This window comes from Oncorhynchus nerka, linkage group LG1 (assembly GCF_034236695.1).
Source record: "Oncorhynchus nerka isolate Pitt River linkage group LG1, Oner_Uvic_2.0, whole genome shotgun sequence".
Taxonomy (NCBI): domain Eukaryota; kingdom Metazoa; phylum Chordata; class Actinopteri; order Salmoniformes; family Salmonidae; genus Oncorhynchus; species Oncorhynchus nerka.
The window spans coordinates 4,223,778-4,239,578 of NC_088396.1; the positions used below are offsets into that span (position 1 = coordinate 4,223,778).

The following is a 15,801-nucleotide window of genomic DNA, read 5'->3' on the forward strand; positions in this document are numbered from 1 at the left end:
CATTGTGCAGCCTAAGAAGGTGTGAGACCAGAGGGTGAAGATGTCCTAAGATGGACAACACACCTTTGGTTTAGTAGATCACTGACAGTACTCCATACTCCAGTAATCTCCATGCACCTGACATTTGGCTGAAATGTCAGTGTGACATGCAAGTTGTAGCTGAATAGAGTATACGGCCTCCAACACATGATGATGCACAGTGCCTTCGGAAAGTATTCAGACCCCTTGACTTTTTCCAGCCTTATTCTAAAATGGATAGTTCCCCCCCCCCCCTCATCAATCTACACACAATACCCCATAATGACAAAGCATAAACAGGTTTTTAGAAATGTTTGTTAATTTATAAAAACTGAAAAAAGTGAAATATAACATTTACACAAGTATTCAGACCCTTTACTCAGTACTTTGTTGAAGCACTTTTGGCAGTGATTACAGCCTTGATTCTTCTTGGGTATGACGCTACAAGCTTGGCACACCTGAATTTGGGGAGATTCTTCCATTATTTTCTGCAGATCCTTTCAAGCTCTGTCAGGTTGAATGGAGAGCACCGCTGCACAGCTATTTTCAGGTGTCTACAGAGATGTTCGATCGGGTTTGGGTCCGGGCTATGATATGGTGCCAGGTTTCCTTCAGACGTGACACTTGGCGTTCAGGCTAAAAAGTTCAGTCTTGGTTTCTTTTTTCTCATGGTCTGAGAGTCTTCAGGTGCCTTTTGGCAAACTCCAAGTGGGCTGTCATGTGCCTTTTACTGAAGCTCTGTGAGCTCTATGGACAATTTATTCGACCCCATGGCTTGGTTTCTGCTCTGACATGCACTGTCGACAGTGGGACCATATAAAGACAGCTGTGTGTCTTTCCAAATCATGTTCAATCAATTGAAATTACCACAGGTGGACTCCAATCAAGTTGTAGAAACATCTCAAGGATGATCAAAGGAAACAGGATGCACCTGAACTCCGAGTCTCATAGGAAACAGTCAGAATACTTATGTAAATATGGTATTTCCGTTTTCAATTTTAATCAATTTGCAAAAATGTCTACCAACCTGTTTTTGCTTTGTTATTATGGGATATTGTGTGTAGATTCTTTAATCCATATTATAATAAGGCTGTAACGTAACAAAATGTGGAAAAAGTAACGGGGTCTGAATACTTTGCGAAGGCACTGTCGATATACCCTGGATATTGGGTACACTCAGGACCGGCTCGAGCCTTTTCAGGGCCCTAAGCGGGATCGGCCCCCTTAGGCAGCAGAACCTCCTTTCCTGTCCAAATAAAATATTTAAATATTGATAAATTATTAGACTGAGACGTGTGCCGACAGAAAGACACATCAATCTCAGATAAATCATTTTAGCGAGCAAAACAGCGCCCCTCTGTCTCAGTATATGCAGCCCATGTATCTGATGCTGTCTGGACAAAAAGAGTATGACATGTCATACTTTTTTGTCCAGACAGCATCAGATACATGGGCTACATATACTGAGACAGAGGGGTGCTGTTTTGCTCGATTGCATGCTTTCTCTGGTGAGATAGTAGTTTCTTCTCCCAACAGTAGAGCCTGATCCTCTCCTTCTCCCGATCATTCAAGCTGTCTTGCCCAGTTGATAATCATCCCGATAATTGCCTCAAAACTGAACCTAAACTATATTGAAACAAATCTCACATATAATAAAAGGTGAAGTTAAGTATAATGGGGGAGAAAGGGAGAGAATGGGTAAGTTGATGAGTGAGAGAAGGCAAACAATGCATAATTATGTAATCACCAATTGTGAATGAAGAACAGGGAGGGCCATCCTATTGTGTCTAATTATATACCCTATATCAGTCCATCGAATCCAAGCACTCTTATCAGTCTACTCTGGCATACTTAGGAGTAGGCTACACAGTGAGAGCGTGCGTAATCTACAATGGCAAGAAGACCAAGACGAATGGATGCACATGCTGCATTCGCGCTGCTACAAAATCGAAATGAAAACGACTCAGATGGCAGGGAAGAAAAGAATCATGACATCTCTGATGATAATTCTTCTGATTCTGAGCCTAAGCCTGAGCCTACAACTCTGAGGCCTAAGCGCAAAAAAAGACAGAACGGTGCGCACTGATCATGTGTCCGGAGCCATCACTGAGAGAGCACATCCTACATCTCAAGCAAAAAACAAGATCCGCATCACACTCACCAACTTTCCTTGTTTATGTGACATGGACATGCTCCAACTGATGCCATTGCATGAAGACGCACATAATGTAAGCGCGAGTGGACGTTAATTGACTATTTTTGACTGCTCTCATATTGACACGTCATTATAATACCATTTTTGGTTTTGTGCTGATTTTCACTATTTATCAAGAACAAAAAGTTGTTACCACGTGCCAACACATATAGTTCCTGTTTCATTGATAGAATGCTTGACCTTATTTTATTATTATTATTATTATTATTCGTTTTTTACATATATCTTACATTAACATAAACTAAAGAAAAAGCTTTCTTTGTATTCCAAAGTTAGTTAAGACCTTCACAAACACAACCAAATGATCATTTTTGCACATCCATACGATCTATTAATTACACTGTAAGAATGACTGCACATTAGCTTGAAGGGGGATCCCTCCAGGCCCAACATCTCTAGTAAAAATAATAATAATGCGCAGCGCATGCAGACATAGGAGGTCCCGTGGAAAAAAATAACCCCCCTATGGAAATCAAAGTCCCATCCAACAGATTTGTTCTGGCGCTGGCCCTGCCAAGCAGCCGGGCCCTAAGAAACCACTTATGTCTCTTATACCTGAAGCCAGAAGACTGCAGGTATGAGGGTGTTGTTTCCTTATGCCTGCTACTACCCTAATCTGTGTGATCAGATCTCATTTACATTACATTTACATTTAAGTCATTTAGCAGACGCTCTTATCCAGAGCGACTTACAAATTGGTGCGTTCACCTTAAGACATCCAGTGGAACAGCCACTTTACAATAGTGCATCTAAATCTTTTAAGGGGGGTGAGAAGGATTACTTTATCCTATCCTAGGTATTCCTGAAAGAGGTGATCTCCTGGAAAGCTCTACTCAAGTGGTCTACACAAATCAGTGGAGTAGAAAATAATTGAATGGAATGGAATGAAATAGTGTAGAGAATAGACACAAAAGAAGCCAATAGATGGAGATAGAAATTAAATAAATGTAATAGAATAACAAAGTAAAAAACAAAGGAACCTTTTCCATTGCACATGACTCCATCGGCGGTCTCACACAGCTCTTTGCTCTGAGTGTCAGTCATTTCGCATGTCCGAGGGAACGAGCACAACTTCCCAAACCAGCCGTCACCACAGATACACCGGCCGCATGAACAGAAACCATGACCTGGTGGGGGACAGGGTAGACATACAGTATGTTATACAATAGAAACCAGTAGAAACCACGACCTGGTGGGGGACAGGGTAGACATACAGTATGTTATACAATAGAAACCAGTAGAAACCACGACCTGGTGGGGGACAGGGTAGACATACAGTATGTTATAAAATAGAAACCAGTAGAAACCACGACCTGGTGGGGGACAGGGTAGACATACAGTATGTTATACAATAGAAACCAGTAGAAACCACGACCTGGTGGGGGACAGGGTAGACATACAGTATGTTATACAATAGAAACCAGTAGAAACCACGACCTGGTGGGGGACAGGGTAGACATACAGTATGTTATACAATAGAAACCAGTAGAAACCACGACCTGGTGGGGGACAGGGTAGATTCTTATGAGTAGAATGTCACAATACACATTTGAAAAGGAGGGGGATGATGATCAAAAAAGTCAGTAATGTTACCGGTGTCAGTGATGCTTTACTAAGTTGTTTTAGTAAGAAAAAATGTATTTTCTGTCCTCTATTGCGTTTGCTGTGTTTGGTTGTTTGAACCACTGCACACAAGACCCCTCACAGGAAAAAATTGTAATTGGAACTTAAATTTGAAGTTGTTTGGTTTTGAATCTCCACTCCTCTCTGGCCACGTTACCACCTTTATGACATCACTTGAATGGACCTAGTGCATCACCAAAAAATAAGCTTGGTTTCCCATGGAAACCATCAATAACATTCTACATTCACAACATTCTAGAGACAAATTGAAGACTCTCCTCATCAACAACCAAACCTTCTGAGAAGACACGTCGAACTTTGAATCTTTAAAATGTCACGTCTCTATGACTTTGGCTACGAGTCTGACCCCGACTCTCAATCTGATAAGGAGGAGCCTATGTGTCTGGCTGTGACTCTGAGTCTAAAGAGTCCAGAGAGCTGGGTCTCTACCTCTTCATAGAGCCCACACCCTCCCAGCCATCCTCTGCACTCTTAGAATTTTATTTTTCAAAAAAGGGTTCTTCAGCTGTCCCCATAGGAGAACCCTTTTTGGTTCCAGGTAGAACCTTTTTTGGTTCCAGGTAGAACCCTTTTGGAATCCATTTAAAATGAGGTGTAGAGCAGGTTCTACATGGAACCGAAAAGGGTTCTACCTGGAACCAAAAGGGTTCTACCTTGAACAAAAAAAAAGGTTCTCCAAAGGGTTATCCTATGGGAACAGCCAAAGAACCCTTTTAGGTTGGAGGTAACACCTTTTTTCGTGTGTGCTGGTCCCGCTGGCTAATGCCAGTAGTGTGCAGTGACTAGGAATGATGCCCTGAATGAGGCTGAGGTGGAACAGGCAGTGTCAGTGCAACCAGCTCTCACAATCTCATTGCAGAATTAGACTTCATCCACGTTTCCAAACATCAAATTTCAAAGTTGTTCCAAACATCAAATTTCGAAGTGTTTTTGTTACTCCTGCTCCTGCGTGTCGTTCAACTTCTCCAAATGTCAAATGTAGAAGTTAAGGGTTAAGTTTAGCCACTCATTCTGAATGGTTAAGGTATGTGTTAAGGTTTGGGATAGGGTTAAAACATTCCATTTAGGCTCTCATTCTGAATGGTTAAGGTATGTGTTAAGGTTTGGGATAGGGTTAAAACATTCCGTTTAGGCTTTCATTCTGAATGGTTAAGGTATGTGTTAAGGTTTGGGATAGGGTTAAAACATTCAGTTTAGGCTCTCATTCTGAATGGTTAAGGTATGTGTTAAGGTTTGGGATAGGGTTAAAACATTCCGTTTAGGCTCTCATTCTGAATGGTTAAGGTATGTGTTAAGGTTTGGGATAGGGTTAAAACATTCCGTTTAGGCTCTCATTCCAAATGGTTAACGTATTGTCTGTTCTTGAGGTGGGCTAATAACCCACTGACGCTAGTAAGAGTGTATTGCCCTCCCTCGGCTCCTTCAGTTTATCTGAATTACTATCTACAGTCAGTATGGTAAATCTGAACTATTAATAATGAGTGATTTTAATATTGATTGGAGGATACCAGTGTCAGATGAATGTTAAAATAGGGAAGTGGCGATCATGACATTTTGTCAGCCGGTTATTGTCATGCAAAAGACTGCCGGTCTCACGGTAATTTACTGTTAATTAAACACAACCACGTTTAGCCTCTCCAGGCCTCCACCCATACAAGCCACTGATGCACACCTTTGAAACATCGGCATTTCAAAAAGTATAATAAACCAATTTAATGTACACCATCACAATAAATCCATGATTTATTTTACGTCTAAAGAAACACTATATATGAACATGTATTTCAGGTGAAAGAATATGAGTTGGCCTTGTGTAGGCCTATGTTATCTGTCTATGCTCCATGCCATAGGCTGTAGGCTTGTTCATTTAGCTGACAAGATATGCTTATAAGTCCCGTGCCATTGTTTTATTTGACATGATTTTATAGCAGAATACAATCAAAAGGTTATTTTTCAAATTACAGAGTGAGGGCGCGCATGAAGTGGATATGTTGAGCGTACAAGTGATCATTTGAAACAGGTCCTGTTTGGCTGACAGCGTTATTTGGTAACATTAGTTGTGAATGACACAAAACATTAGAATTTCTTAGAAATCAACATACATGGGCTGCATGGTGCGAATACAGGCTATTGAGGATTTGAAAAATCAAGTGATCATATTTTCACCCATCAGATTATTCTCAATTTAATCTTGTCTTTACTAATATGTACAATTACATTTCAATTTAGAATGGCCTATTATTAAATGGGCGGGAACAGGGGCACTCGAATAAAGAATTGATAGTGAATTGTAGCCGTGCCCTTCCTCTCTGGTCGGTTTTGTCGGCTTATTCGGTTATAAAGCAGAGTATGTGCTTAATATGAGCAGCTGAGAAATAAATATAAGAACACTATTTTCACTCCACACATCCACCACTGTTTGAGGAGAAGGCTCTCGCTGCTCAACAGGTTCAACATATTCCGCCCAAACTCTATGTCCCATGGCCTCTCCAACCTTGTTCCTGCAGATACTACGTGCTTAATTTGGGGAAAACAAGTGAAATCGGTTCTGGAACATCGATAGTGACATGTTTTCACAAACAAAACATATTTCACTAAACCGCTGTGCTGCGTGCTCAAGAAAAAATAATCAAGGAGAGAAGAGGAGATAAAACGCACGGCTAAAGTTAGTGTGTCACCCAATTCATTATAAAAAAAATATGAAAAATCAAATACAAATTCACTAATTTAGGCTGGCTGTCAACTGGCCTGTAAATCAATGAACCAACAGCATTGCCTAGGGCATAATAATACATACAGTCCACACTCAAAAAGCAATTACTCAAATGTGTTTAATTTTGGAGTATAGGCTAGACCAATTATGTACCAAAGACATCTTAAATCAGTTTTGTTTTATATAATTCTGCCATGTGTAATATGCGGTAGGCTATGTAATGTGTGTAATCATTTTTATTCTGTTTTTTTTCTGGCTTGGGCTGCCATGCATAAGCTCTAATATGTGTATGGGTGTTTTGAATTAATCATCACTTTAGAAAGCGCTGTCCATTTCGTTGTGTTAGGACTTGAAACAACATCCACAAAAACCACGCTTTACACAGTTTCAACCTGCTGTTGAACTTCTTTCTTCAAATTGATCATCACAGTGAGGTGAGTTTTAAAAGTACGATAGGCCTGCCGTTTTGATGACGTGTTGGATGTGATTTTAGATTGCATTTGCATTGATTTCAGAGTGGTTAGAGGGACAATGGAGCCCTGTTTACCAGGACATTAGCAACCTGATGGTTGTTAGTGAGTTGGGTACTACCAAACCATGTCCAGAGTGCATAAGAGGAGATTCAACAGTCACATGGAAGTTTACTGTGGTCATGACTCATGACTGCTAGTGTGGCAGTAATATGGTAGCCCCCAACTAGTCACTATAACAGCCCTAGTCAGATATGCTGAAAGATATTTGCTCTGAGCTAAACCTCTCAGCTGATAACTGAGCCTACACAGCCGAATCCTAAAGATCCATCGAAATCTACCTTGATTGATCTTATTTTGACTAATACTCCAGATAAATATGTCGCTAATGGAGTTTTCTCACTGGATTTTAGTGACCATTTCCCAGTTGTCTGTGTCAGAGATGTGAGAATGCATAAATCTAAGCCTCCTGTCGTCACTAAGAGGAACTTGAACACACTTTTTTACATGATGTTTGTTTTAGTGACCTTGGTTGTATCTCAGCTATTTCTGAACCTGATTTAGCTTCAAGCTTTTTTTGTAATTGTCTTCGACACTATTGTAGATAATCATGCTCTCTTTAAAACTCTGAGAGTTAAAGGTAGATGGAATGCCTGATTCAGTTCTGAATTATCTGAAGTCATTTGTAAGATAAATGTAGCCTGGGTCAAATCCAGAAACATAGGCTTAGACCCGGATTGGCAAACCTCAAGGCAACTAAGGAATCAATGTCTGAGACTAAGTATAAAGGCTAGATTTGATTATTATGTAACCACTCATTCTGATAGTAAGAGGAATATGGAAAAATGGAAAACTGCCCCCACAAATTCATTCGGACTTCCCCCATTACAGACAAAAATGTCATAATTGATACATTTAATCGTCATTTTATTTCAGCAAGCTATTTTTTTTTAAAGCGTCTAGCCCTACAATATCTTAAAGCCAATTTATGCTTGATCCGAAATGTGGTCGGAGGCTTCGTATGGAGGGTGTGACATAGGCCAAATTGTATGGAGGCATGCAGAGGCCAAATCAAGCTCCGTACCTCTCAAATTTTCTAACAATGCAGAGGGCTCCGTATAGCTCCACATTGACATGATTGGTTGACGGTAGGTAAGGGCGGGAGGTCATGAAAAACACATACTCACTTTCTTGACAACTTCCTTCACAGCAGCTCTGGGCTGCTCTGCGACGCGGAAGAAGTATGAATGCTCTGACTTCTGTAGAGGCCGTAGCACCGTAAATACTGCACTGCCAATGCCAACATCGGATTGACAATGCAGTGCCTTTAAGAGTGGGCTAAATGCTGATTTGGAACTTTTACAGATTTATTTGGAAAACAGAAGTCAAGTTTTTGCATTTTGGCAATTCACAGAAAACAAATCCTTGATTACTTACTTGCTTTAGATACCAAGAAATCCACAGAGGCTGATAAACTTCAGCTGGGAATGCTCAAGTGTGCTTCCAACCTCATTGTTGGCTCAGTAACCCATATCTTATATCTTAAATCTAACATTGTTATCAGGATATATTCCTAAAGTATGGAACACAGCTCATGTGCTACCACTCCATAAGGGCGGGGAGAGTAGTGATCGAGATAATTGTTGTACCAACTGCAGGTTTCCATGTCTAGCTAAGATTCACAACTTTCACAACATGGTTTAGGCCAGGGCACAGCACTATCACAGCACCACATTAGTTGTTAATGATATTGTCAATTCTTTAGATGCTAAAATGAATTGTGCTGCCTTGATTGTGGACCTGTCAAAAGCTGTTGATCATGCTATGTATTGAACAAGTTGTCCTTGACTATGATCTAACTGTCTGTTGATGGTTTCATGGTTATCTTAGTGACAGAACTCAGGCCATCATGATTGATGGGTTTGAATTTCTTGAGATAGAGTACATAAAGGTGTTCTGCAGGGGTCAATACTAGGACCTGTTAACTTTTTATATAAATGTTATTGGTCAATCTGTAACATTTTTTTTACATTTCATCGATATGCGGATGATACTATTATGTACGCAATTGCGCCTACTGCTGACCTGGCTGTAACAAGGCTGGCTGAACTTCTTTAAAGTCACATAGATCACATCTTTACTCTCTTTTTGTTTACAAAGCTCTGCTCCATAAGCTTCCGATTTACCCGACATCCCTGTTAAGCTTTAAAATGACAAGTTATCAAACCCGTTTCGAGGGTTGGTTAACGTTGGAGACTTCTTTGGTGTCTAAAGATTTAAGTAACTCAGCCTTTAATTTCCTTCCACACTATGTTTGGAATAACAATATAAAGATGTTTCGATTGGATGCGTTGAAGAATGTGTTTGTTTTAATTGCCTGTGTTTTGTATTTTAATGTGTATTTAATGTGTATATTGTCTATCTTTATGTGTGTCTATATACTTGCCTGTTGTATGTGCTTATTTTTGTATTGTGCAGGGCTCATTTGTAAAAGAGACAATAGTCTCAAAATGACTTCCTTGTTAAAATAAAGGTAAATAAATAAAAAGTGGTTAAAAGAAAAAACTGTCCACGACTGGGATCAAACACACAATCTTCTGATCCAGAGTCATGGGATCAGAAGGTTCCTGATACTGTGTATCGTTCCATTTCTCTAAATGTAAAATTGAGAAGGGTTAAGTTTAGGCACTCATTCAAATGGTTAAGGTAAGGGTTAAGATTTTGGATGGGACTAAAATAAAAATTTTAATCCAGTGTCCACGACTGGGATCAAACACATAACCTTCTGATTCAGAGTCACAGGATGTCCACCACCCACATCCACAATGCCTGAGCAAAATCCAAGCCTACTTGATGGTAGTAGCACTCACTGTTGCCCCTACTGGCCTGTTTTGAAGGCACTTCATGACGTCCTCAGGACATGGATATTCCAATATCGACATCAATCTCGAAAGATCTGGTTGGTCAGTGGAGGCCAAGATCATGGAGGCCATGATGCGCGAGCACCATGAAGAGCCCCAGATCTCCAGCCTTGAGGGCACCAGAGGGTCTGACAGTGTCCTTGCCCCAGTTGTGGTGCCAGCATGGGTCACCTGGTTCAGGAGCATGGGTTCAGCCACAGCAGGGAGTCAAGCAGACAGCACCCAGCCAGAGAACTCATCCTCCAGGAGAGGGAGATCAGAGGAGGACACCTCTATGATGCCAAGGGTCTCCCGAAAGAGAGACACATAATCATCCACTTCTGGTTTCCCAGGAGGCTTTCAGACAGAAGGCCTGTCCTCCAAGATGAAGACAGAATCAGAGGACAGTTTCCTTGTCCCTATGTTACCATGGGTCCCCTGTAAGAGGATGAGGGAGAGTGACCCTTCGAGTTGCACATCTTGGATGAAACTGTAGAGGTATTCTATCTTTGGCTCTGTTTTTAATAATGTATTTCCACTTTGGTTTTCTGCTTTTAGTTGTTTCCTTTGTAGGTTACAGGGGCCTTGGGTGACTTTAAAAGTACATGTATTGTTATTTGTATTATTGTCAGGTCAGATGAGGACAGTGTGAAAAAGGTTTGCCCGAAAGAGGACATGGGAATCAGCTCCTTGCCCTGAGTCTGAGGAAACCAATCGGAAGAGACAGATGGTCTAATGAGGATAGGGACTCAACTCAACTGACATCAACCAATCTCCCTGAACTTTTCAGGTAGTCATGGTGGGCGAGTACCGTTTCATTGCATGTGATTGTATTGACTAAATGTGTTACCATTACATTTTTTGGTCTATTATCATCATATTCACTTAATAAAATGTAGTACACCTGCAATCTAAATTGTCATTGTGGCTCATTGTCCTTGATTATCATTTATTGCGATTGGATTTGAAAATGTAGCTCAATAAAAATGCATCTGATTCACACACTAAAGGGCTCAAATCCATCCATAGCGCTGAAGATCTGCATTACACCGCAATATACATTTAAAGGCAATGTCCCATGTTAGTGGAGACTGCATTCATGGTAAATGCGGCATACAGAGTATGTCGGCTCAATCGGGAATTACCTTTAAATTTCAATTGCGCTATAACGCTGTACTTCTGCAATACGGATTGAATCGAGTCCTGACCTAATATTGTTTAAAATCATGCACTATACAGTATATACAAAACTACGTGGACAACCTTTCAAATTAGTGGATCTGGCTATTTCAGCCAGATACAATACAATTGAGCACACCGCCATGCAATCTCCATAGTCCAACATTGGCAGTAGAATGGCCTTCCTGAAGAGCTCAGTGACATTCAATGTGGAACCGTCATAGGATGCCACTTTCCCAACTAGTCAGTTTGTCAAATTTATGCCCTGTTAGAGCTGCCCTGGTCAACTGTAAGTGCTATTATTGTGAAGTAGAAATGTGTAGGAGCAACAACGGCTCAGCCGCGAAGTGGTAGGCCACATAACCTCACAAAATGGGACCGCTGAGTGCGGAAGCCCGTAGAGCGTAAAAAATCTTCTGTCCTCGGTTGCAACACTCACTACCAAGTTCCAAACTGGCCTTGGAAGCAATGTCAGCACAAGAACTGTTTGTCGGCAGATTCATGAAATGAGATTCCATGGCCGAGCAAGCACACACACAAGTGTAAGATTACCACGCGCAATGCCAAGCGTAGTGGTGTAATGCTCACCGCCATTGGACTCGGGAGCGGTGGAAACGCACAAAGCAAAGTACATACAGAAATGGTTTGTCAAGATCGGTGTGGAAGGACTTGACTGGCCTGCAGAGAGCCCTGACCTCAACCGCATCGAACACCTTTGGGATGAATTGGAACGCTGACTGCGAGCCAGGCCTAATCGCCCAACATCAGTGCCCGACCTCACTAATGCTCGTGGCTGAATGGAAGCAAGTACCCGCAGTAATTATCCAACATCTAGTGCAAAGCCTTCCCAGAGGAGTGGAGGCTGTTATAGCAGCAAACTCCATTTTAATGCCCATGATTTCTGAATGAAATATTCGACGAGCAGGTGTCTACATACTTTTGTTCATGTAGTGTACTTAAAAACGATTTAAAAAACTGAACAAAAATATAAATGCAACATGCAACAATTGCAAAGATTTTACTGAGTTACAGTTCATATAAGGAAATCCATCAATTTAAATAAATGAATTAGGACCTAATCTAGTGATTTAACACAACTGGGAATACAGAAATGCATCTGTTGGTCACAGATACCTTTAAAAAAAAGTAAGGGAGTGGATAAAAAAAAACAGTAAGTATCTGGTGTGACCACCATTTGCTTCATGCAGCACTACACAGCTTCTTCCCTTAGAGTTGTTGAGGCTGTTGATTGTGGCCTGTGGAATGTTGTCCCAATCCTCTTCAATGTCTGTGCGAAGTAGTTTAATATTGGCTGGAACTGGAAAACACTGTTGTACATGTCAATTCAGAGCATCCCAAACATGCTCAATGGGTGACATGTCTGGTTTGTATGCAGGTCAGCTTCCGGGAATTGTGTACAGATCCTTGCAGCATGGGGCATGGGTGCATTATCATGCTTAAACATGAGGCGATGGCGGTGGATGAATGGCACAACAATGGGCCTCAGGATCTCATGACGGTATCTCAGTGAATTCAAATTGCCATCGATAAAATGAAATTGTGTTCATTGTCTGTAGCTTATACCTGCCCATACCATAACCCCACCGCCACCATGTGGCACTCTGTTCACAACGTTGACATCAGCAAACCGCTCGCCCACATGACGCCATACACATGGTCTGCAGTTGTGAGGCAGATTAAACATACTGACAAATTCTATAAAACAACGTTGGAGGCGGCTTATGGTAGAAAAATTAACATTCAATTCTCTGCCAAAAGCTCTGGTGGACATTCCTGCAGTCAGCATGCTCCATCAAAACTTGAGACATCTGTGGCATTGTGTGAGAGTGGCCTTTTATTGTCCCCTGCACAAGGTTCACCTGTGTAATGGTCATGCTGGTTAATCAGCTTCTTAATATGCCACACCTGTCAGGTGGATGGATTATCTTGGAAAAGGTGAAATGCTCACAAACAGGGAGAAATCAGTTTTTTGTGTGTATGGAATATTTTGGGGATCTTTTATTTTAGCTTATTAAACATGGAGCCAAAAGTTTATGTTGAGTTTATAGTTTTGTTCAGTGTATATACGCAACTGTGTGTGACCAGACACAGTACATTCATTTGATGCAACTGGCTTGTCCTATACCATAGAAAAATATAGATTGGTTTTCTGATGAGTTTCAGAGATGTACTCCTTTGTCAGATCAATGTTTCATGATTTACACAGTTTGTTTTTTGTATATTCAATCAATCATTTTCTCAACATAATATAAAATTGTGAGCCATGGTAACAAGAGTGTGGTACACTACGAGGCTACAAACCTGCGTTACGTTTTTCTTTTATTTAACTAGGCAAGTCAGTTAAGAACAAATTCTTATTTACAATTACGGCCTACCCTGACCAAACCCTAATCATGCTGGGCCAGTTGTATGCCGCCCTATGGGACTCCCAATCACAGCCGGTTGTGATACAGCCTGGAATTGAACCAGGGCCTGTAGTGACGCCTCTAGCACTGAGATGCTGTGCCTTAGACTGCTGCGCGACTCAGGAACCCCTCACAGATGTACAATATTAATTTGATCACTTTCTCTTCACTTTCTTTCTTATCGCAGAGAATTTTCTTGCGCAGCAGAAAATTCAAACTTGTAGTTTATTCAAGGTTAAAAAAAGGCTTCGAAAGTTTGTAATTTCCACTTAAAAATTCCAGATTTGATTTATCCTAACAAAAATGAATCAATCCCTACAAAAATGTCCATTAATTATAATCCACATAAGAATTCACCTCTCCTGTTCCTGCAGGATTATTTTTCTGATGTGAGAAAATGGTCAAATTAAGATATATTGGTTCTGTGTATCTGAGCATTTTCAAATAATGTGGCCAAAACAGCTACCTTAATTTGAAATGATTTAAACTATTTAAAAAAACATATTTCTAAATACATTATTTGAAATACTCCTAAAACCAATTGAAATACCCTAAATAATATTTTATCCCAGGTCTGGTGTGACACGCGCACACAGAGACGGACCTTCACGCACTTACACATACACACATGCGCATGTAGACACACAAACACAATCATGGCTTTTATCAGGCCTGCCAAAGCCCAGTGGAAGAGAAAACCTTCCAACAATGAAATGCCATTCTCTGGCAACCCCTTCGTCTGAGCCCATCCACACATACTTGCGCACACGCACGTGCACACGCACACACTCTCTCTCTCTCTCTCTCCCTCTCTCTCTCTCTCTCCTTCTAGCTCTGTCTCTGTTTGAATCACACCTCATGTGGCACATCATGTCGAAGCAAGCATAACATCAGTTATATCCTCTGACTTTCAAGAAGTTAGTTACTGACTCCATCAAAGGAATGGTGACTAGGGTTGGAAAATTCCGTGAACTTTCAATAAATTCCCTGGTTTTCCTGTTATTCTAATTGGAAAATTCCTAGAATCAGGAGGGAATAAGCAGTAAATCCAGATTCCTCAGCCAGGATTTTTGGAAAACCAGGGAATTAGTTGAAAGTTCCCTCTCTCCCGCCTTCCCTCCGTATCTGTTGTGCTTTTTATCATATGGAAATTGACACATCAGTTACTGTGGTCTTGTAAGGAGGGAGGGGGCACTGTGGATTAAATAGTGGATGGGGAAGAGTTTGGCACAATCGGTTGGGAGCGAGTCAACTCAATGCTCCAATCAACCGGCCTGGGAGAGGGGTTAATTGCTTTGGAGGGAGCAGCAGTCCCCCAGTCCTTACAATTAGACTGGTACTGGAGATTTATAAGTAAGATGTGTGTGTGTGTGTGTGTGTGTGTGTGTGTGTGTGTGTGTGTGTGTGTGTGTGTGTGTGTGTGTGTGTGTGTGTGTGTGTGTGTGTGTGTGTGTGTGTGTGTGTGTGTGTGTGTGTGTGAATCAGGAGGGAGGGATGGATGTTTTTTATTTATTTATCACGAGGCAGTTGTAAGATGAATATTTTCCACCTATCAAGACCCATTGCGTTTGTCGACTTGGTTTGCAAACAAATATTACATTTTTATTCTCCAGGGCCTTACAGAAAGGTATTCTACTATCTCCTAATCATTTCTATTAGTGAGACTGAGTTAGAATCTCTTCTCAAAATTGTGTGGCTGTGGGTAACGCAGACGCTTGGCTATATCAATACTAACTCTTTTCCACGGTAACTGGTCCAGCCTCAACCGTGCATCCTAAACCCTATTACCTTTTCAGGTAGCATTCTATGTTCTGGTACTATTTCCACAGGCGTTTACCTGGTAACTGATAGGAACATATGTGGCAACAATGGATGTTTTACTGTGTGGTACCTGGCTGTGGTACCTGGCTCCACCACTGTGTGAATCAGAATGAAGTTCAGAGATAAATCTGAGATTAAGGCGGGGTGAAAAGAGAGGGAGGGGTAGACAGGAGGGAAGAAGGGAGAGAGAGTGAAATAGTGGGAAAGGAGTGGGCTGCCTGACTCAGCACTTGACAAACACACACACAGATTTTCTCAGGCTCCAAAGTTAACAATGTAAACGGTGTTAGGCTGACAGCAGTCCTGTGAAGATGGAAAGCATGTGTGTGTGCATTTGTGTGTCCATCCGTCTGTGTGTGTGTGTCCGTCCGTCCGTGTGTCCGTCCGTCCGTGTGTCCGTCCGTCCGTCCGTTCA

General features: G+C 41.3%; 1 protein-coding gene across 1 annotated transcript in view; it reads right to left on the reverse strand.

Moving 5' to 3' along the window:
- itgbl1 (integrin, beta-like 1) overlaps nucleotides 1-15,801 on the reverse strand; it is a 141,292-nt gene that overhangs the window by 14,211 nt on the left and 111,280 nt on the right. The window contains exon 9 of the mRNA XM_029649201.2: nucleotides 3,214-3,360. Coding sequence (XP_029505061.1) covers nucleotides 3,214-3,360 — 147 coding nt within the window. The remainder of the gene's footprint in view (nucleotides 1-3,213; nucleotides 3,361-15,801) is intronic.